This window comes from Aptenodytes forsteri, unplaced genomic scaffold (assembly GCF_000699145.1).
Source record: "Aptenodytes forsteri isolate BGI_AS27 unplaced genomic scaffold, ASM69914v1 Scaffold69, whole genome shotgun sequence".
Lineage (NCBI taxonomy): Eukaryota > Metazoa > Chordata > Aves > Sphenisciformes > Spheniscidae > Aptenodytes > Aptenodytes forsteri.
The window spans coordinates 4196918-4220100 of record NW_008795885.1 but is presented as its reverse complement, the minus strand read 5'-3'; the positions used below and the strand labels follow the sequence as shown (position 1 = coordinate 4220100).

At 36.5% G+C, this 23183-nt stretch overlaps 1 protein-coding gene across 1 annotated transcript in view; it reads left to right on the top strand.

The window, feature by feature from the left end:
- MAN2A1 (mannosidase alpha class 2A member 1) overlaps positions 1-22781 on the top strand; it is a 153400-nt gene extending 130619 nt beyond the window's left edge. The window contains exons 19-22 of the mRNA XM_009284206.2: positions 2278-2411; positions 16132-16326; positions 21578-21688; positions 22629-22781. Coding sequence (XP_009282481.1) covers positions 2278-2411; positions 16132-16326; positions 21578-21688; positions 22629-22781 — 593 coding nt within the window. The remainder of the gene's footprint in view (positions 1-2277; positions 2412-16131; positions 16327-21577; positions 21689-22628) is intronic.
- The last annotated feature ends 402 nt before the right edge of the window (positions 22782-23183 follow it).

Here is a 23183-nt window from a genome sequence, read left to right as displayed (position 1 = left end):
TACTCCAGTTAAATAAAAGAGCAAATGATGTATCCCATACCTGGTCATGGCATTAATTTCTTAACTATGTCACTCTTTGGCAAACTCTATTATGTCACTCAAGGTTAAGAGATAGTTAGCAATATGAAATATTTACTCTGTGCCTACTATAAAAGAGGAGAATGTATTCATCTGACTTGTTATCATTAGGTAATATTTCATGAAAGGACTGTGTTTACTACCTTTGTCCTGAGGTCATGTTGGACTCCTTAAAAGAGAACAAAAATGAAGATGAAGGTTCTGTGGCTGCTGAAAGTCATATGCTTCATGACACTTCTTTTGAAGGCCCTTTAGGATCTCAAAGGGATCCTGGAAGAAAATTAAAAAACGTTACAGTTTAGGCAAGCACCTCCAGTAGCTGTGTATCTGTGCGTCTGAGACTGTGTGTCTCAAAGCATAACCCAGGATTAGAGAAAGGTTCCTTACTATGCAGCAGTTAGTTAACTCTCACGCTGTCAGATGATCTCAGCAGTATGGAGGAGGATTTCTCAATGTATTGTCATAAGTCTTCAACATCAGCTTGTAAGAGACTTGATCAAAAACTCTAAAATACATATGCCACAACTTTATTCCTATTTACCATCTCTCTTCTAATTTGTGGTGTTGGGTGCATAATCATTTTTTAACATTAGGTGATGAACATCTTCCACCTTGTAGGTTCTGTCCAGTTCTACTCTAATTTACTACTTAGTGGATTATCCTCCATGCCCCAGGGAAGACCTCCAGATAGATGGGATGCACCACTGTCATTCAGAGGTGGACTTCCCTGCAGTCTGATGGATAATTAATGGGGTAGCAGAGGTCACTTATGTCCTGAAGCCTCATGCGATACACTTATACCATTTATAAGCCAGAATTTTCCCTAAAACAATCTTCTTTTAATCTTTGACCCACTTTTGAAATGTTTTTTATGACTTTAGCAGCACTGATCATTTTGTTTGTATTTGCTGTTCACAATCGCCTTAAGAATAATAAAGCTTTATTTTGTCAGCCTTCATTATCTTAGCTTCTTAAAAAATGTTGGAAATGTGGTTAGGTAGTTTTGGATCTAGATCTTCTAAGTTTTGTTTGAAAACTTTTGTCAAAGTTTATCATAGGTTTGTCCTTCTCACTGTGGTTCTAGTTTTTTTCAGAGAGTTAGCATACCTGTCAGTCAGTCCATACAGTGATCCACAAAGACCATCAATTTGAGGCACAATCCTAGCTTTATACCTAGTTCAAAATGGTAGTTTGTTTCTTACTCATTGCCATCTGACTTCTGTCCTGGATACCTAAAATCTGTTTTTACTTGAGGGAAGGGAAGAACAAGTATTTAGGAAAATTGGATAAGTATTTGTAGAACACTGAAGAAGAATAAAAGAGACCGCCTTACTAAGCAGCCTTTTCTAGTAGCTTAAATTGTGCATTTCTTATTTAGGAAACAAGTGCTTCAGTCTTCCAGTTTTATTTAGGAAACAAGTACATTTGTTTGAAGATTCAGTGTGCAAAAACTGTAACAGCCTTAATTACGTGCCCCAAACTGGTTTCCCTCTGGAGATATAAACTTGAAAAGATATGAACTTTATCTTCCATAAGGCTATTCATGATTTAACATCATACTTAAAGAGCTATTCTGAATGGCAATGCTACAGTTCAGTATAAACTGAGAACTTCATACTCAGCGTTCATCTGGTGCAAAGTTCTTTCCTGCTCCCACAAGTGAAAATACCCTTACAAGAAGGAGTGATCGTGAGTATTTATATACTCATACTGCCTACCTGTTTTTCTTTCTGCCTCCAACTGTAAAACAAAAAAAGGAAAAAATACATTTGGGAGGTGCAGTCTTTTATGGAGTGTAAGATGAAGACAGTTCCTCTACAGAAGGTCTCTCCATACAGCTGCAGTTACTTGGGGTGATTCTCCTCTTTGATGCTTGATGTGCCAAGTATCCTTGTTAAAAATAACAGTTAACAGTAACAACTTTTCATGTGAAACTTCTATTTAGACTCTTATGTTAAAATTTGCAGTACCTTCTTCTGAAAATCTTGTGAAAATTTTTTGGAAGGTTATAAACAGCCAAAGCCCAAAGGTATTAACTGTTTTCATAATCAGTCCTAACAATATTGATCTGCTATTACTCTTCCATATGCAACAGAAAAATTGTGATTCTTTAAGTTATATTTCAGGGTATTTTTTTTACGTTTACTAGTAGCTTTACATATTCTTGTTACCAGTATAATCCTTGTATTGCTCTTTCAGGTCAGTTGGAAGTGATCATGGATCGTCGACTTATGCAGGATGACAACCGTGGCCTTGGACAAGGTGTCCAAGATAACAAGATTACAGCTAATATCTTCCGACTTCTGCTGGAAAGAAGACATGGAACAGATGTGGTAGGATTCACTGTCTGGATTTTTCTGGCTAATTAAGATATAAATATTTCTGTTGCAGCAGCAGTGAACCCAGTAAAGAAATTATTCCATGACCAGTAGAACTAAGGAAACATAGCTTCCAAGGGAGTTTTGTCAGCTTGTTTGCATATTCTCATCATAAAGACTTCCATCTTTCACTAGTCCTCACACAAATACCCGCAGTGTCTGCTTTCTCACTCACATTTCAACACATGACTGGGGTACTGTTGTGGAAGTCTCTTTTTTTCTTTTTTTTCTTTTTTTTTTTCTTTTTTTTTCTTTTTTCTTTTTTTCTTGAGGAAGCTTTTTAAAAATTGCTTATTAGCAAGACTTCTGCTTCTTAGCAAAATTAACTGAATCTGGACAAAGGTTGACAAATTATTTCAGATGAATGGGTGGAAAGAGAAAACATCTTATAAATTTAATTTTCTTAGGAAATAAGATTTAAGTGGAAATATTTAGATGCCAGACATACAAACCTTCTCATTTAATTATGATTCTGGGAAAGTTGACACCATTTTGTTGTAAGGGTTTGTTGGGTTTTTTTTTTACTTGCACAGATCATCTCAGTTCGCCTTTTTCCAACTTTTGAATGACTCTTCAATTTTCTTTCATTCTTTGCATTTTCTCTCTTTGCTTTTTTCCCCCTACCATTTTTGAGGAGGACAAAATAAGAAGTACATCTTCATACTGAGGCAGTAGAATCACTATGACAGCACTGAGCATATTTTAAAATCATCACATAGCTAGAGATGAGAGGTTGTATACTGAGCTGCTAATGAATATGCAGATAAATTGGAATTAATTCTGGTTTATAATGGATATCATTAACCACTGTGAGAGGATGATAATATCAAGCTTAAAGCTAATTTCCACCACTTAATGATTGACAGTGTTTTTTTCAGGTTGTACATGTCATTATGATTTTCTAGTTCCTCATCCTGTATAACACAGGCAGCATATTAACTGCATTTATCAGTGTGGTGTGCAAATATCTGAGCTAACTTGAAAGAAGCTAACTTGAGTTCTGCAGCAGTCTAGCTTTGGCGACAATGAGCATCGCACAGGTTAATCTACCTTCGAGAAGAAACCTGCAGAGATATCTATGCTGCCACAGAAAACTTCTTTAGTACCCAGAGTAATTTGTGTTGTATTAAATCAGAATGTAAAGCTGGTAAGTAAGATTATTGGACATGGAAATCTATGTTTACATTAGCAAATAATTTGAAATAATAGCATCAAATCAGTTAGTGCCATGATGCTTGCATTGACACTGTGTGCAGTTTTGGTATTTTCCATAAAACCATAAAATAGCTCACTACAAGGTATCTCTGGAAGTCTTCTAGTCAAATCCCTGCTCAAAGCAGGTCATTTTTGTGTCAGAACAGACTTACAAAACTGTCCAAAGGATTAGTCATCCATTCAGACCGTAATGGAGATGTGAAAGGTTAGAGCACGTTGGTGCATACTTCCAGGGAAGCTTCTTGGTTACTTTCTTCTAAAAGAGAACAAGTCCATGCACACCGAGACTCCTCTGCAAACCAGCACAGTGCCTGGATAAGTGGGGTTGACCGTAAGTTTAATTTCAGAACAGCACTGCTGCTTCAAACCAAAACACTCCTTTAGAAAATAGTTTGAGGTTACCTCAATTAGAAGAAAGGCAGCCTAAACAACTGTGGGATTATCTGGTTAGTGAAATGTTTACATGTGTCTTTGTATACATTTACCAGTTTGTTTGGGATACCGGTCAGACATCAGCTCAGTAGAATAACAATATATTTCCCTTTTCTTATTAAAATACTCTTCCTTTCCTCCATTTTTGAAAGATTCTGTGCAAGTTGCTGAGAATCTTTCAAAGGAGAAGGGACAGATACCTGCTACGATCAAAAATCTTTGAGGTGTTTTGCGTACCTGTGTTCCAGCATCTACCTTCCATCCCCCTTCCTGCTGAGCTTATAATGGTTTTAAATAGCTGCAGAGTAAGCGTTTGAGGGCAGTTGGTTCTTAAACACTCTTGCAGGGACTTGGAAAGAAAGGGGATCAAAGCTATGGGGGAATAGGCAGAGTCAAAGAGGTGCTGTTGGCCCAACTGATACAGTGTGCACAACCCCCACGAGCCAAGCAAGATGTTTTAAGGAAACATTATCTTTCTGGTGTTATATCTGGAATTCCCCTTTGCTATATTAAGAGTGTTCTAGCATTCTGTTTTTCAAAATTTATCTGAACATCAGTAACAATTTTCTGATTCATGTAACTTCTTCAGATGTGTTAAAGTAAGGAAGGGTAGTAGTCTCCTTCCTTTCTGTTTTGTTAAATGTACAAACATATTTTTTTAGTGCATTGTTACTTAGAAGGTAGTTGCTATAATAGTTTAAAAATAGCCCTGTCAGAAAAATTGTGAAGAAATTATATGCAGTTTATATATGTAATCGGCTGCAGTGTGACTCATACACTGACCCTAATTTTGTTGTCAAGCCCTATTTTGTTATTGCCTTGAGGAACCATGGAAGCTACAGGAGGAGAAAGTTTTGATCATTTGGCATCTTTGCCAGTACAAGTTTTTCCTAAAGTGTATTCCAAAATGATTAATTCTGTCTTTTCTCAAAAACAGTTCTGAAGAATAGGATTTTTGCTGCTCTTTGGGAAACTTTCCCATAAAAGGAGAGTGTGTGAAGTGTAGGATGTGCAGTTCTTTAAAAATAATTAAAATAAATGTGTATCGCTGGTGTTATTACTGTGGAGTTTTTTGGTTATGACAATATCAACCAAAAGTTTCTTTTAATTTACATCTCTGAAATACTTTTTTCCTTCCCCAACCCCACCCTGAACAGTATATTTTAATGGCAGAGTCAAACCACATGAATGTCCTGAAGCGTAAGATTGACTTCTCCAGTGGGTAGATAGAATTCTTAATAATCGCTAGCATACTGAGGTAGCCTGTATTCTACTAAGTCCCTAATCCTAATGTTACCTGCTTTTTGGCTCTTGAATTCTAGCTCATCTAGCCAGTAGTAAATAGCCATGCTGATGTTGCCTCTATGCAGAAGACTTCAGATTGATATGTTTTGCTGAAGTTTTTTTATCCCCCCCAAGCTGGATACTACAAAAGGTGTATTCAGAATGACGATATTGTTCATTAAATAGGCTATGTATGTACTCACCTGATTTATTGACATCTGTGTCCCTCAGACCGCTGTTGATGTTGTTACTGTGTTTTGATACAATTTCTATATACATCTTTTTCTCCTCCTACTATACGTAACTAATTCTGCTTAGATGTTAACTTTGTCCTTGCAAGCATTTTTTGGCTCTGCATATCTTTTTGACTTCTTTCCTAATATTCATTCTTCTTTTTCCTCAGATGGTTAAGCAAGAACTGAATGCATTTAGTTTTTAAATTGAAGGGATTATTATTTAGCTGAGAATGAAACTGAGTACAGTTATCAATACTTGCTTGACAAAAGAGTAAATATTTCTTTATTGTTGAAAATATAGACTTTTTATTTTACATTTATTGTAAGTTTTGTTAAAAATAAGCATTGATACCTTTTTACTTTCTGGTCCTTAGTGTGCTATATTAGTATAAGAATATGAATGAAATAGGATTTAAAGAAAGAGATAATATCTTTATTTCATCAGTGATGTGGCTGGAGAAAAGATGCCATTCCAGGCACACACTTTCTTCTTCAGATTCCTATTTCATACCTTGCCTTGACTTGCTCAATTTATATAACTGGATTTATAGCCTAGTCTCAAGCAGAGAGCCAGGTTTCAAAGGCTCAAATAGCTGCTATGGTTTGGGGGAGGTTGTTTAGAGAAACAATGATACAGGCAGTTAATAAAATCACAAGTATGTGGCAGTCAAATAATCAAACTCCTTTTCTTCCACCACATACAACTACTCTTTTTTTCTTATTAAATATCTGTCAGTATCCATGTTCTCTGAAAATATATGCTTGGTGATATAGCTATTTCTGTCTCATTATTGAGTTGCATTTGCCACTTACTTGGTGTGCATATTTATAATCCATATGTACGTTTCACATAGTAGCTATATACTATACTGTGCATTGCTATGCAATGTGTAACCATATCTTAACAAGCATAATCAACTTGATGTTTCAAAAAAGCAGAAACTCACCATTGACTTAACTACTGCCATTTAGAAGTATTTTCAGGCCCATGTGTGACAACCTCAGATATTCTAATATAATTTTTAGTTATGACTACCATAGGGAACTCGTCAAATATATACAAAAACTTGCACTTCAAAGTTTTGGGGTTTTCTGATGGCCACAGAAAAAAAAAAAAAGGCATTTCCCGCTCTTTCTCCCACACAGAACACAATGCATCTTCTTTAGAGCCTTGCCACGTATATTTAGTAAGGGAGGTACACTTATTTCTTGTTTCATTTGAAGACAGATTCAGGTATGTGTTAGTTCTTTACAGCTTTGCTTAAAACTCTACATTTAAATTATTATAACTGCTACTACTATATAGGTGATACTGTATTTCTTACACTGGAAGTTTGTGTCTGCTGCTTAAGAACAGTGTTTCCGTATCTTATTTATCTACAAATACTATCTGCTTTCAGGCCAGCACTGTCCGTGTTTTTATGTCGGGGTACCTTACAGCTTACTTCCTTTCAAATATTGTTTTTTCTTGACACTGTGACAAAGACGTGTTGTAGAAAGGTTCTAAATAAAGATGGATTTGTCTCTAAGCTCCATTCATGTGATACTGTCCGAAGCTGTAGGGAGTGAATGTTCTCACCCTGCAACAGGGCAGCAGCCACTCGTTGTAGCTGGCTCATGGTGAAGTAGGTAGTACAGAGTCCTGCCTTCCTCTGATTTCTGGACTTATAGCTATGTCTCTTTTGTGGGTTTTTTGTGTAGGTACGTACATCTCTACAGTGAATTACTTTCCTTTGGTTGTTTTTGTCTTCAATTGTGCATACCTGTCTGCCAGCTCTGTTTAGAAAGAAAGTATTTTACTTCAGTAGTATGCATAGTATTCAAGCTTGGTCTGTCCACTTTTAGCCCATATAATTCACCAAAGTGGGAAGGTAGACCTCTTTAAGGTCTTTTCTAAGCTTACCTGAGCTGATGCGGTTTGAGGTCTTAAATTTAAACCTTTCTGTATCACCGCTTCTAGGAAGGCCTACTCATTCCTGCTGCAAGTTCTGGCAGTAGGGCAGAATCCTTCTTAAAAGCAGAAGAAAGGCTGCAAGTCCAGCCTCTTCTTCTTGTATTCTCAAGTGAAATAAGTCTCAAGGGATAATCTCCTTGCACGTGGAACAAGCAGTTTCCATCAGCAGCAAGAACTTCACATGAGCAGCAGACTTCCAATGCAGATAGCCTCTCTGGAGGACAAAAACTAGGAGATAACATTGTGTAGTTTCTGTCTTTAGCATCAGTTTGGTGACCTACTTCCTCGTCAAAGCAGAATTCCAGAAAATTTCTGATCACTGTTCTGCCATCATCGGGGACAGGATAAGCTCTTGCCAGTCAACAGGAAACAAAATCTAGCACCGTGTCCCTCCCACAACTCTACCATGGGTTATTTATTTAGGCATTAAGTCCCTCCTTCTTCTTCCTGCATCATTATTGAACAATATAAACACTGGAAGAAGAATTAGAAGAGAATAAATAAAATCGGTGGGAGAGGCTATAACTAAAGTGTAAAATACTTTTATTGTTGAGAAAAGCATGTCATGCTGTCTATCTGCTTTTGTGATCCCTTTCATCCAGCTATACTGATGGCTGCATATTTGTCAACCTCAGTAATTATGGTCATGATGACTAGTTACTTTCTTTGCCATCTGCACTCTTCGGGAGACCATTGAGTAGCTGTTCTCCAAATGGTCTGTTTATAGAACATGATTGCTATTATGGCATCTGATTAAAGACTAACTAAATTAAATGCAAGGACCTAACAGTTATCGAAGGAACAGTGATAGGTGGAGGAAGCGAAGGAACCTAACCAGGGAGGAATGGAGCACGCTGAACTGGCTGCTCCTGAGACCGTGAAAGGAAGAAGGTTAGATTGTTCCTGGTGCAAAACCCAACAAGACAATTCAGTAGGAATCACTTTATGCAGACTAAGGGCATTGTTGCCTAAAGAGGCCCAGGACTTACAGGATTTAGAGGAGGGAGAGAATTTTGGATTTCTTTTTTTTTTTTTTTTTTATTAAACAAGAGACTACTTGTGTGATGTTCACATAGTGGAAGGGACATAGGAGGGGAAAGAGAAGGATCCAGGAGGAACAAGTGGGGAAAATAGGTGTAAAATAGGCATGAAAGGGTCTGATCAAGTCCAGTGCTTGATCACCACAGCCTATCCTGTATTCTTATTAAATCTGGTTTCTGTATGAGTGCACAACCTTTTCTGAACCTGTGTGACCCATTAGCCAACTTCAGGCAAGACTAGGAAGCAAGTAGAGTAAGAGGTCTGTGTGTCAGCTATTGGAGAGGGAGAGACCGCGGGACTGAGGGACCAGTATATCTGGCTGCCAATTGCTGGCAAGACCTATATTTTCTGTGTGTGCATGTAAACTGCTAGCAAATTTCAAGCTGACAGGTAGGGACCAGCACCTGGAAGGATGTGAAGTCTGAGCTGGTGGATGGTTAAGAGGCCTAAGGTTCAGGCCTGGATATCAGACGGACTTAAAGTCCACAGTGATTTTTGGGGGATCAGTGGTTGTTAAGTGTACTTGTGAATCAAGAAAGTGAGAGTCTTTGGCTAGTGAACTTCAGACCTGATCAGCTGGAGGGCATGATCAGGTTTGGATTGTCTGTTCTGCTCATGTTATCCAAGTGCTCTGTGTTTACATGGGTGCTGGTAAAGGTGCTGCTCTCTGCTCACTTGTATGGCTGGCCGTGTGTGTGTGTGCACACCTATTGGGAATACATGCTCTGCCTTTCTCCTGCCTGGTCTTGGAGGAGGAGAACCACAGCAGGCTCCCATCTATCGATTTGGGATGAGAGGAGTCCCGTGGTCAAAGAGACTACCAAATTTGGGTCTAGCAGACTGGGAAGAACTCCTCCTGTGGGTCCAAATTTCCATGGATTTGGTTACCGGTAGCAGTCCCAGGTTTCTTCACCTGCAGTCTCAGTGCCAGCTAAAAATTCACAGGTAGTACAGAAACTCTGTGGTGATTTTAAGTCGCTCTGAACTAGCTCATAGCCTCGTGGATATTTTACAGTGCCTCAGAATGTTCATTTCCTCTATAATCAGCCCCCGGGGACCCCTTTCACCTAGTGTGGCAGAAATGCATTTCCAGTGTAACAGCCTCCAAGTGAATTTGATAGAAAAACTTCCATTCCCAGAGGTAAAGAGGTAATATCAGTTTTTGTCTGCTCAGTTGAGTCCTCCTTTGCTGGTCACTTCAATAGCTATCAAAAACCTAAGCATTCCAGATCATGGTTCTCAATAAAGGACTTGAAACATTGCCAAAAGAATTTATGCTTTGTTGTGCAAAACTGTAACATAACTGATGAATATTTCAGTGTTGACAAAAATGTATATATGAACAATTCAGGCAGATCTAATCCTTATATTTTTCAGGATTTTTGCCCCTTATTTTTGCAGGATTTCAGGAAAGGCTGGTGCTCTAGTATAGCAGAAAATAATCTGGCATCAGTATTCTTGTTTATAGTCTTTGTAAGATTTCAGGATAGCTGCCTGTTCAGTACTCACATTTGTGGCTGTTATTTCTGGTTGCAATTTATCCAGGCTTCCTTAAAAGTCTGATTCATTGTAGAGGACTTGCTTTTTTTACAGAGATTACCTGAAAATTGTTCTGCTGAAGATTCTTGTGCAGCTTTGAGGTCTTAGGTGTTCTGAGTCACACTGCTCAGAGAGGATCTTCCTATCACCTTATTTGTTTTCCATACAAAATTCCCTCTGCAACCACTAGCCAGTTTGAAAGCTGCTTGAAGTGATAGTCAGTGTTTCCTTTGACACGTGGTTACATTCGGCATTGCACTCTTGGACACTGAAAATGAATTATTCACCTCAGAAGAATTCATCCAGTTTTCATCAGTGACTAATTGCTATTTGTTGCATTGTGGGTGTAAGCCCCATTATCTAACATCCTTCTCCTTTCCTTCTTAAAAGCACTAGAAGGTTTTACAGGGACACAAAAATCTACCTCCAGACATGCACCTCAGAAGAAAGGGAATGATACAATCGTATCTGAAGGACTTTCAGAACTTGTCAGACTTTGATTATTCTTTTTGTATTACAATGTGCAACTTTGGATGAATTTAAAGCAAGTGCATCTGATTTTCACTTGGTGAGGTAACAGCCAGGCAGTCTTGCATGTAAAGCCTGCAACTAAGTTGAAACCATTTACTGCCTCATGTCCATTTCATTAATTTGACTAGTATCAGTCCCAAATAAAATCCGAATTTCTCTTCCAAGTTGGGAGGTTTAGGGCAATGTGTGTGCAAGAGTGTTGTGCAATTTTCTCACTCTCTTCCCGTTTACGACACCTCCTTCCTCAAGTGGGGAGCACTCTACGTAGTTAAGGATTCAAGATGTTTGCATTTGGGGAAGAATGTATGTAATTTAAAAGCTAAGGCATCTGGGCTTACCTGTCACTTATTTTTGTCATGTTGTAAAACTGCATATTCACATAGTCAATGATGTTGCCTGCCATTATTTTTCTACCTATAAGCAGGCTAGCACAGTATTACCCAACCAGTTTCTCATGTAGAAGCAGAATCTCATCAAACATGCAGATGGATTGTCAATCTTTGGATTGTACAGAAAGAAACAAATTTTTCTTTCCATGTTTGTCTTTGGGAAGCTTTAGATTCTTTGGCTGACCATCTCGGTTGCTGTCAGTTGCTAGATTATGATTGACAGATATTTAATAATATTGTCTCCCTATGTTTTGGACTAGAGATGCTCTGAAGAGTCTTTTTACTCCACAGATTAGATTTTCCAGTCCAGAAACATTCTTCTTTGAAGAGTGCTGCCAGTTGGTTTTCTGAACCTGTGACAGAGAAAGTGGATAAAAATTGTTTCCTCGCACAACACGAGAGAGAGTGAGAGACTTTTTCCTTCCAAGAATAGTCCAGGTGGTTTGGTATCAGACTATTTTGATCTGCATCCCTTGACTTAGCAGGCCCAGAATTCTGTTTCCAGATTTTATTTGAATGCACTGACATCCAAAGTCAGCATCCACATTTCAGCATGTTTGATGAGATAGTTTGGATGCTTGTGGGGTTTTGGAGTTATAATTAAATTTCTTTCCTGAGTAGGGCTGTTCATAGCAGAGAACAATCTAGAGGAGGAGTAAGTAGTCAAGATTTGTCATTTGATATTCTGTCTGCCTCAGTTTCCTTTCCTTACTTTCGTATGGGAAATTTTAGACTACTTGTCTGTGTTGAAAAGTTAATTGTTTCTCTGTTAGCTCAATTGAAGTCCAATTATCAACTGTTTCAGCTTTACTTTCTTCTCTACAGTATTTTCCATTTCTCTCTTCCATTCAATTACTAAATGATTTCTGAAGAGTCTAATTAGTGTTTTTCCCCTCTAATTAAGGACCTCAATTCCTCAATTTAAACTCTTACCAGGAAACCCTTTGAGTCTTTTCTTAATCTGTTCCATCCTCCATTTATTGATAAAATAGCTCATTTCTGATATAAGGGCACTTTTTATAGATGAGGCCATTCCTAGAATTTGTTGCAAATTATAATCTAAAGTTATACTGAAGTGTGGTTTGTTTGTTTGTTTTTCCTCAAAACTAAAAGTTTAGAATTATTCACCTTACTTTTGATGACAAGGAAAGATCCTATATGAGGATTTGTTTACATCTATTGCACAGTCATTCAAGGAGTTGTATTGCAACACAGACGGTTTCCAGTTGGATAACTGTATATGAATATGCTGTAAGGTAGTTAAAAAAGGCCGTATTTGCTTTGGTTTGAGCTCATTAAGCCAGCACCAGCTATATCAGTGGCATTCATCAGAATCTTGCTAGTATGTAATGTTTGTAAGGCTGCCAGTGGAGCACCATTCACACTTTGAGTGCTAAACACTGTCACTGAAGTTGACGAAATAATGCCGCTTTTGAGAGAGCAGTACTTTAATTAGATGGAGACTGTGGGACTATGTCTTCTGACTTAGCATCAGCAGGGTGCTGCTGAAAGCCGCCCACACAGTGAATGTGCCTATAGAGTAACTATTCTTCCAAATATGTTGTTTGTACATGCAAACCCTTTCCATCTCTCTCTTGCCCCAGAGTCATGTTTAAATTTTGGATCACTAGATTGAGAGGGGAAAGATGTACTCCAATCGTTTCGTGACTGTGATGTACTGGGGGGAGTGGGATTTGAAGTGTCCCTTCTGGATCTTCTGTGATAACATTGTCTTCACAGTGTTTGTAAAACCCTTTTTCCCTTGGTCTCCTGGCGGGTTTTGACACCTGTTGTACTCTCCATTCACATTGCTATTACATAGATTCACTCAATGACTGCACTTCTTCTGTTGGTGCAGTCATCCAAAACTGACTGTCATTCCAGATGTGGGAATATAAGATTCAAGATAAAATCTCCACCTAAGTCTTAGTGCAGCTTTTCAAAGTTTGAATTTTGGATAATTCTTAAGTATAACGCTTATGGCTGTGATAAAACATCTAAACACAGCAGGAGCAAAAATGAGCCAGGTTGAATCAGCTCTGGTTCTAGCATTTGCCAGAATCCTTCAAGACTGTGTTTTTCTGCAATCATCAGTTATTTCCAGAATCTAGGAATTGAGGAGCCACTCTTTATGGCTCTGGTGTGGGTTATCTGAGAATTTTGTTCCATTGCCCATTAACAGAGAATGATTCCCTCCCACCCACATTATTTGTCTTCAAAGTTTCCAGAGTCTTTCCTTCTGTCTTTCCTGGTTTCTCAACTGCAATATACGTTACTGTAGCTTTGTGTTAAAACCACCTTTTTTATTCACATTACTTCTGTTAGCCTTAGAAAAGGCTTTGAAGGATTCAGTCGTAGAAGATTGACCTGCTATCTTTTACTAGACAAGGCTGAGGATTCATCTGATATTTTTACCATGAGCGATTTTTTACTTTCATGTCAGCCAGTATACAAACTTGCCTCCCATTTTTTCCTGTACTTCTGATTTCTGGGATTTGGGAAAGGTTTTGACCCATGGATGTCATGCTTGTGTTTATGTACACAGTATTTTTCTGTACATGGAACAGAAACTTTCAGAAAGATCTCATTTCTCTTCATCTCAAATTACCTTGGTGGTGTTTTCCAAGGAACATCTATTTCTGAAATTATGAGGACATCTAAATGAGTTCTGTTTGTTTTCAGCAAGCACTGTCTTTTCAGGCATAAAGTTGCACTTAGAATGATTTTTCAGTCACTCTTCCCATAACAAACTGTGGCACTTCTCCAGGTGAGTATTTGGGATGTCTTGCAGTGAGAATTTGCATGTAGATAAAACATTTTAAAAAAAAAAGTTGTTTCTGTGAAGGCTCACCCTTCTTCCTCTTTGCAACTCCTTGGAGTCCCTGAAATCTGAGAAATCTGGAGTTGAGGGGAGCTGTGTTGGATATGGGGCATGCACTTCTTTCTTTGAAATGTTTGTAGTGTATGTTAGGCAATGGTTGAAAGTAGAGGAGGAAATGGATGAATGTGAATTCTCTTTAGGAAAAATCTCTGATCTCAAATGCTTTGAGTATGAATGCCCAGTGTTTAAAAGTGCATATGAAAAACGGATCTCAAATGACTGTTGTTGCTGGACAGTAGTTTTGTCTTCTGCTTGTTCTCAGGTAACATGACTAGAATGAGGAACCAGTTGCAAGGGCTTTTGATACATCTTTTTTTTTAAATATTATAATAGGATGAATAAATTATTTGATTCAGGTGTAATTTGTAAGAAATTCTAGGACACCTTTTCTAAGTTCTCAGATGCAAGCAATCAACTTATTTTACAGAAAAAAAATGATTGAATAATAGTAAGAAAACCAATGATAAACTGTTTTGACTGACTTTAGCACATCTGTGACGACAGAGTAAACCATGTTCCTTTTGGGGTGAAACAGTGAGTTCTTCTTTGAAAGAACAAGTATATGCACATTTTCCCTGTGGATAGAGTGTGCATACAGTCACTTGAACTGAAGACTTTTAGCTTTAGCTGTACTTAGAGCAAGCTTGCTCATACTTTAATTGGAAAAGAAGAAAATTGTGACAAGGAAGTTTGCCAGTGATGCTGAACTATTCAAGGTAATAAAAAAAAAAAATCAAGGCTAACTGAGGAATTGGAGGACTCAAGACTGATTAAGCGTGCAGTAAAGTGGCAGATGGAATTCAACATAAATAAATGTAGTGAGGCACATGGAGGAGCAATCCTCTACAACTATCAACTATTACCATTTTTTGAAAGCAATTTGGGGGTCATAATAGATCTATAAAAATGCTAGCCTCAATGCTTAGTAGCTACCAAAGAGGCAAAGTGTTAGTCATTACTAAGAAAAGCACCAAGAATAAAACAGAAATTATCATCTTGCATCAAGTCAGCTCTGGCATATTTTCAATTGCTACACTGTCAGTTGTATTTAATGCTACTGCAGAAGTATAAATCAATATGCATACATGCATATGCACCCCAAAACAGGAATTACTGTTATGGTTGTCCATAATTATCTGATAAATAATCCTCCCCTTTGCTTTAAGTATCTCCCATTTATTTTTTATTTCCATGTTTTCAGCCTGTCATAAAATGCAAATTTAAGATATCAATGCTTAAGATGCTATGTTTTCAGTAAACTTTGCAGAAAGTTTTCACTAAAAATCACCTGTTTAACTGTAAACAAGCATGAATGTATCTGTAAAATATGCAAGGAAAAATAAGAGCAAAATAAGTTTTCACCCATTTCTAACATCTTCACTGACATTCTAAAACAGAAATTGCCTTTTTAAAGTTTTGTTTTCTTTTCTGGCTTCTATGGTGCTTTAACTAGCTGTTGTGAGTATGTAGGACTTGGTCATCTCGGGTTTGTAACACAGCTTCTGCAGCCATGTAAAAGCACTGCACTTAACAAACTTGGGAAGTACAAAACTTGGGAAGTACAAAACTTGTAAAATCTTGGGAGAGAGTCCCTTCAGTTCCTGCTGGCATGGACGTTGAAACAAAACTGCTGAAAGAAATCTTTTGCATTGCGGACCAAGACCAAGATGCTAATTGCAATTTCTTCCAGAAAACAGTTTTAAGAAGTTAGATTTAAAAGAGGGATGTAGGATACAAGTTAGGTGAATCTGAGGAACGTAGATAAGAAATTTATGCAGAAAAGGAAGCCTGCAAAAGACTAGCTGGCTGTCAGTATTCAAGTAGATACTGAATAAATAGGAGTAACTTGCTAAAGTAGTAGCTAGTTTCTTTCTCTAAACTACATTGTTTACACATCAAAGGCTAACACAGAAAACTGAGGAATGGTGTGAAATGTGGTATCATCTAATCATCATTTTGAAAGATGTACTAATGATTTGTAAAAACAGGAAGTATACCTAGTACTAGAAAAGACAATTAGTGGATGATCAGAAGTTTCCAAAAGTATTTAAATGGACAGTCTATAAATTAAAATTTTCTATTAAATTAATGGAATCATATAAGTGGGTTTCAAAATTTAGACGTGATGGTGTATTAACTTGATTATACAAATATTTTCTCTTGTATTTTGCAGAATGAAGAGAAGGCATCAGTCAGTTTTCCCTCACTTCTTAGCCATATGACTTCTTCTTTCTTAAATCATCCTGTAATTCCAATGACAACATACGCAGATTCAGGTGTCCCAGAGATGCTAAATACTTTTTCTCCACTCATGTCATCAATGCCTTGTGACATGCATATAGTCAATCTGAGGACAATCCAATCAAAGGTAAGGTCAAATCACTATTTTTATGAGCAAACGTGATATAGCTTATTAATATAGTCTAATCAAATACTTTATTCGAGGAAAGGAATTTGTGATTTTTTTTTTTTTTATATGATATGATAAACTGCAGAGTGATGACTAGTTTTTGTTAATTCTGCAAGAACTAGACACTTGTGTCAGTTTGAGTAACATGAAATACAGGAATTGGTTTTTTTACAAGATAATAATATGCATAGTGCATTATTCTGTCTCTGAAGGGGGCACATTTCAGTGCGTTCCCAAAGTTTAAGAACAGAAGGGTTCATATACTTTGGCCTCTTTGTATTAAGAAGAATTAAATTTAAGGTCATTAGACTTTGTTCTGAGTACAATAATTTGTGTTTTTAATACAACATATAGTTTTAAACCCATCTGATTCTGTTTGGAAGACTTAAAGAAAATCTACCACATCTTAACATGCATAGAATAAATCGTTAAAATATTTTTAAGCTTAAATACAAGACCTATTTTAATTATTCTAATGTCAGCTTACAATCCTTGGTTCCTGTGAAACTATTCTTTGGTAGGTTTAAAAAAAAAAACAACCCACCACACACCAAAAAACCCCAAACCACCATATCTCAATTTTCTGTTTGATAAAGTATAGAAGTAGAGCTGTTTGTGCATCCTTTTTCCGCCAGCTCTTGTATAAATTATTTTCAGTTTTTCAACACCTTTTAAAATGTGGGTATATTAACTTTATGCTGTATTGCAGTATCACTCACCAGTGCTGTTACCATAGATGAAATCCCTTTTTAATTCTGCCATGCTCAGATACTTACAAACTACAGTTGTCCCTTCTCCCTTAGAGTCTCCGTGGTGGCTGAGGTAGAACTGCTCATCTATAATAACCTCAGATTATATTCAGAATATCTGCAAAACTTGCCATTACCTACTGTTTTATCATAGTTCTTAATTTTCAGTCTTAATCCTTATTTTAAAACTTAAAAATCTCAAACTTTCTCTGTTAGTAGTTCAATCTCATGTACACTCCTTCAGCTGTGACTGTTTCTTATTTTGAATTTCAAAGTGGAATAACTCTTGATTCTGCAGGTCTTACGCCTTTGAAGAGTTAGGAGAAAGCTTCGTATTGAATTAAATCTTCATGTGAAGTGTATGTTCCACACTTCACTGTAAAATCTTTTCATTTACCTCAGCCAGCTCAGCACCACCTATTTGCTTCAGCAGGTCAAGTTCAGGGGCAGACCTTCATGAACGTGCCCCCTCTCCCTTTTCGAGACCTAAACTTGTTTGTATTGTATGGCCATGAAACCTGTGAAATGGAAGGCTGGCTCTGCGTCTGCTGTTTTAAGTTCAATGTTACTTGTAGGTGAATTCTACAATTTTATCTGGCCTATATTGGCCCCACTATCCCAGTCAGTATATGTTTGTTTCAGGCTATGATTTATTCCCTGTCCACAACTGGGATTTGTTTCATATTTCATATTTATCATATTTCAATGACTACTTGATTGACAGCTCTTGAGCTTGCAGCATTAATTTGTGCACTTCAAAGTGAAAGTTATCAGTAGTTACAGGATAGGAGCACTATCGTTATAGATACAGAAGAGTTCTTCCCCACAGCAGAAATGGTGCTATGCCTTGCAAAGAATTTCTTGCATGCCAAAATGGCCTTTTTAAATCTCCCCTCACTTTCTGCTTCCTTTCTCCATCTTCCAAGAATTTGAACGACAAGCATCATAATTCTGGCTAATTGACGCAATGCAATTTTTTCCAGAAATGTAGACTACTTCTCCATTGCTTTAGCTGTTGAAGTTGATTTTCAAGGAATTATATCATTACAATTTCACATAAAAGGGTACCAAATCAAAATAAAGTATTATTAAAATTTAAGGTAGAAATCAGAATGCATGAAAATGTATTAAAGCATAAATGAGAAAAAACATAAGGGCATTCCTAGTTTCCCTTTAAACTCTGCTCCTCTCAGTGGGAATAATACTGCTATTGTTGTAAGATATGTGATCCTGTCTTGGAAGAGTCCAATGCCGTAGAAATATGAAATCTAAAGAAATTTTTAATAAAGCTGCAGTTTTTAAGTTCTTTGACACAGATTTTACCTCCTGACTGGGCCTCAAGATTTAGAAACGGAGTACATTTGTCCCTTTATACTAAATATAAATACATATTTTTGTCATGTTGCTTGAACTTTTCAATACATGTCTGTTAGCTTACAGTAATCAGACAAAAAAGTGTTTAAATGTTTTTTCTTTCTCATAAAAATTTTAGCAGCATTGCCCTGGGATACTGCTTATGAGAAAGCATAGCAAAATTTTTTTCCATCTAGAAGCCTGATGCAAGAACCGCATTTTATTTCTCAGAGATCAAAATCAAATCAAACTTTGGCAGCTCTTCCAAGAAAGGCAGTCAGAGATTTGATAGTACAGTAGTTAGGGAATTTTTGTCACATAACAATGGTGTGAAGTTTTAAAAGAATAAGGATGTTGTTTCTTGAAAATTGAGAAATTTGTTACAGATTTTCATGCAGTTAACGTGGTCATGTTTAGGTGTATTTGATGTAAACTAGGTTCATCCTTGCTCAGATATTCCTTAGGCTTGCATACGCTTAATCTAATTTACCTAGAGATGATATAAGAAGAGGTAAGTTAAAGTAGATGTGGAGGCTGTGGCAACTTGCTCAGTCTTACACCTGCTTTGATAATAGGTTAGAACAGTTTAATTTATTACGCATGGATGCTATGTGCATGATAAAGTCCTGGGAATTCTAAAAGGCTGACTACTATATCATAGATGTTTATCCTTACCAAAACTTTTTTCTTGAAGGTGTCATTAATTGTTTATTACCTTTCTGTTTTAAATCTTTTGAATCTTAATTAAGATAATATTTAATTTTGAAAACTTGAGAGATGAAATATTCATGCCATCATTTGAGATGCATAAATGCATTTGTTATGCAGATAATTCCACTGTAATAGAGAAAGTGTTGATACCCATTACTGGCTTGTCATTTTTAACATCAACTTTCCCCATAGGAAGTCAGGCTTTTGCAGTATGAATTTTAATATTTCACTAATCTGATGTTTAGGCAGACGGTATTATTTTGTGTGCATAAAAATGTCTACTTTTAAGTGCAACACTGTCACAACAGTGACAGTGAAAACCATGTCAGGTATTTCTTAGTTGGAGATGGAAAATAATTTTGTCACATCATCATCATTATTACCTTACTTAACGTAGAAAGTGGTACTACTGTTCCAATAACAGGATAAGAACTTTTTCAACCATCAATGTTGAAAGTATTGAAATGCAATAAGTACTGCAAACTTGTTTGAATATGCTGACTGTAGACACCATTCATTAATTAAAAACCTGATTTTAGGTGGTTATAAGCTAACATTGTTCATGAAAATCTTCTCAAACTGAGTTTTATTCATGATTTGTAAACTATGCGCAGTTTTTACTAGTCAATGTTTTACTGCAAAGTATCTCATTTCAATTGCAAATACTGTTGAGTAAATTTTTACTATTTTAAATGAGGAACTTACTTAGAAAACACTAATATTAAGTTTATCAGTTTACCATTTTTATTATGTGAATGACTACTTAATACTATGAATTTGTCATACTGCCAAGCTGTTCCAAGATCTCCTTTATTAGAATACAATTGGTTTGGATCTGAAGGCTGTTAGAGTAAGATCTCTCTCGTTTGTTATGCTTCAAGAGCTGAAGCATCACAAAATGCCTAATGCTTGTTGGCGTAGGTTTCTCCAAGGCAATAGATACTTACTGAAGTACCAGAAATGAAACTAACTCATGGCAGAGACTTTTGGGAAAAAGCACCAGGAAAAAAACAGAAATAAATTAGAGAAGAATAGACCGAAGTGCTGGCATGGCTGCGGGTAGAACCATCTTTTTTATGCCTTTATTATATATGTAATAAGATGAACAGCTGAAGAATGTAAAACAAAAACAAAAAAGTAATAAATAAAGTAATGCATCATAGAAAATAAATGACTAAGGTTAATGTAGTGATACAGCAAACAGCTTGCAGCATCGGTCTCTTCTCCCAAGTAACTAGCGATAGGACGAGAGGAAATGGCCTCAAGTTGCACCAGGGGAGGTTTAGATTGGACATGAGGAAAAATTTCTTTACTGAAAGAGTGGTTAAACATTGGAACAGGCTGCCCAGGGAAGTGGTTGAGTCCCCATCCCGGGAGGTATTTAAAAGACCTGTAGATGAGGCACTTAGGGCCATGGTTTAGTGGGCATGGTGGTGTTGGGTCGACGGTTGGACTCCATGATCTTAGAGGTCTTTTCAAACCTTAATGATTCTATGATTGTATTGTCATGTACCACTCATGTGCCAGTTGTGTGGTGTGAAGATAGCTTATGTGCACGTTCATCTATAGTGTGAAGAAGAATTTCTTTTCTGTTACTCTTGCTGTATGATTTCATGGTTCTTTACATCTTAGTGTAAAAGAAAAAAAATGAAGTTTTTGTATAAATTGAAGTTTCCCAGCCGGTTCTAGGATATGACTTTTTCTTCTGAAGTACATATCAAAACAAGATTCTGATTTGAGGCATTTATATGCTATTCTTGTGACCATTTGTCCAAAGTGATTTTAGTGATTTGGTCCAAACGAGGAAGTTGGGATTGTTGGTTACTCTTGGGCTAGTCTTTGATGCCTGTTGAGGCTGAAGAGCATGGTATGTCTTATCTATAAACATAAAATTTATTTAATATTTGTATTTTAGTGTATGGTTTCATGTACACCTTAAGCTGACTTAGGTTTAAGAGGGCAGCTTTGCAAAATGAAAGCTTGACGGAACATGGTCAAAATGAGTATTTAAAACAGGCTATTGTAATTAGCATATGATTTCTCATTTGGTTTTGGTTTTGCCATATAATTTTTTCTGGAAAACCAATTAATACAACTATGATAGCTACACTTAAATTCTGAGTTTGTACATGTGCATCTATTGAACTTTGAACTCTTTGGTTAACAACTTACATTTATATTGTTTAGTACTTTATATATCTAAACTCTCTCTGCTGTTTAGTTCTTTCTATGTTTAATCTTATAAGCATTAAAAGAAACATGACTGTTCAATCTAGGCCAATTATTTGAGGCGAAGTGGCTCTATCGCTGTAAGATAATGATAATTTTATGAGGTCCTAAAATGTCTTTCTAGCTCTGCTACTTTCTGAGTAAGTTTTTATTTTGTTTATTTGTAGGTAGATATTGAGCCGTCTGATGAAGCTGCTCTGATTCTTCACAGAAAGGGATTTGACTGCAGATTTTCAAACAGAGACACGGGTCTTCTCTGTTCCACTACTCAGGGAAAGGTATACTGATATTTTATGGGAAGCTTACCTTACAAGTATTGCGGAAACACTGATATTTAAATCAAGTAATAGGCGAGGTCTAGGTAGTTATTTCTCAAGAGTTACACTTTCAGGATAACAGTTAAGTTTATCTTGAAAGCTGCTTTCCATTTGATAAAGATACGGATCTGCTGGTGTGTGGGAATTACCGTGTAAGCATCAAGTAAACTTCTAGGTCAGTTTTAATCTCATTAACTTCCTGTAAATGTTGTTTTCATATAACACGGATCAGTATTTCTCAAATAATTTTTTAATAGTGTTTTAGAAATTTATGGAGTAAAAAAAGTCAAATTACATCATCTGAAGTGTATCTTTTGAATAGTATTAACATATCCACAAATTATGTGACTGTTACTTTGAAAACTGTTGCTTATTATAGCAAGCCCTTTGTCTACCCATGCTCACTTACATGACATACACCGTTGCAAATATCTGAGTGTTTTGCAATTGCTGTAGAATTGATGTGATACATAAAACCACGAAATATAAATTATACAATTTTGTTCTGAGGGTTACAGAGGGACTGGATGGTTATGAATCTGTAGAAATTTTGTAATCAAACTTTGAAATAGGTTTTGGATTTTCTTTAAGCGGAAGAGTAAGTGTTGTTTTGTTTAGAAACAAGAAGAGTTTTAATCCAAATATTTCTGATCAGTTTTTTAATATATTGATTTAACTTACTTGCTTTGAAATGTGGCAAGTGAACACTGCCTAAAAAGATCTAATTTAGTGTGCAGCATTTGAGATGTGGTACTTAAAAATATTCATAATCTTTGGTGTAAGAATTGCTGTGCTGATACCTGTAAGGAGATGTATCATTTGGATCATCGTGAGAGATTAGGTTGAAGTCAATTTTAAGGTATAGACTGTATTTTCTAAATATATTTCTTTTTTTTTCCAGATAAAGGTGCATAAACTCTTTAACAAATTCAGAGTGGAAAGTCTTACACCTGCATCTCTATCTTTGATGCATTCACCTCCGGATGCCAGAAATATAAGTGAAATAAATATGAGTTCTATGGAGATAAATACGTTCCGGATTCGGCTAAGATGAAATCTGGCTTTAACACTCAGATAGAGAAGAGGAATCTGCAATTATATCTCCTCTAAGTTTCAAGTGCAATAAGAAGCACATTATTATTATTATTATTCCAGCTTCTGGATACTGTGAGAAAAACATGCATTCTATAATTTTTTGACCAACACAGTGAAAAGCCATGTTGCAAGCAACGTTTTTGTTTGTTTGGGGTTTTTTTTGTTTGTTTTGTTTTGTTTTTTACATAAAACAGCAACATCAGTATAAGTTAATGCAACAAGTGAAGAAATTTCTAAGGATGTTAACCTCTCAACAGATTAAATCTCAGGTTAAATGCTAACTAATGATGTTTCTGGTGTTTTAATTTTCATAAAGAGGGGATTGGATTTTAAACAGCCTTCTTTGCTGATCCTTGATGAA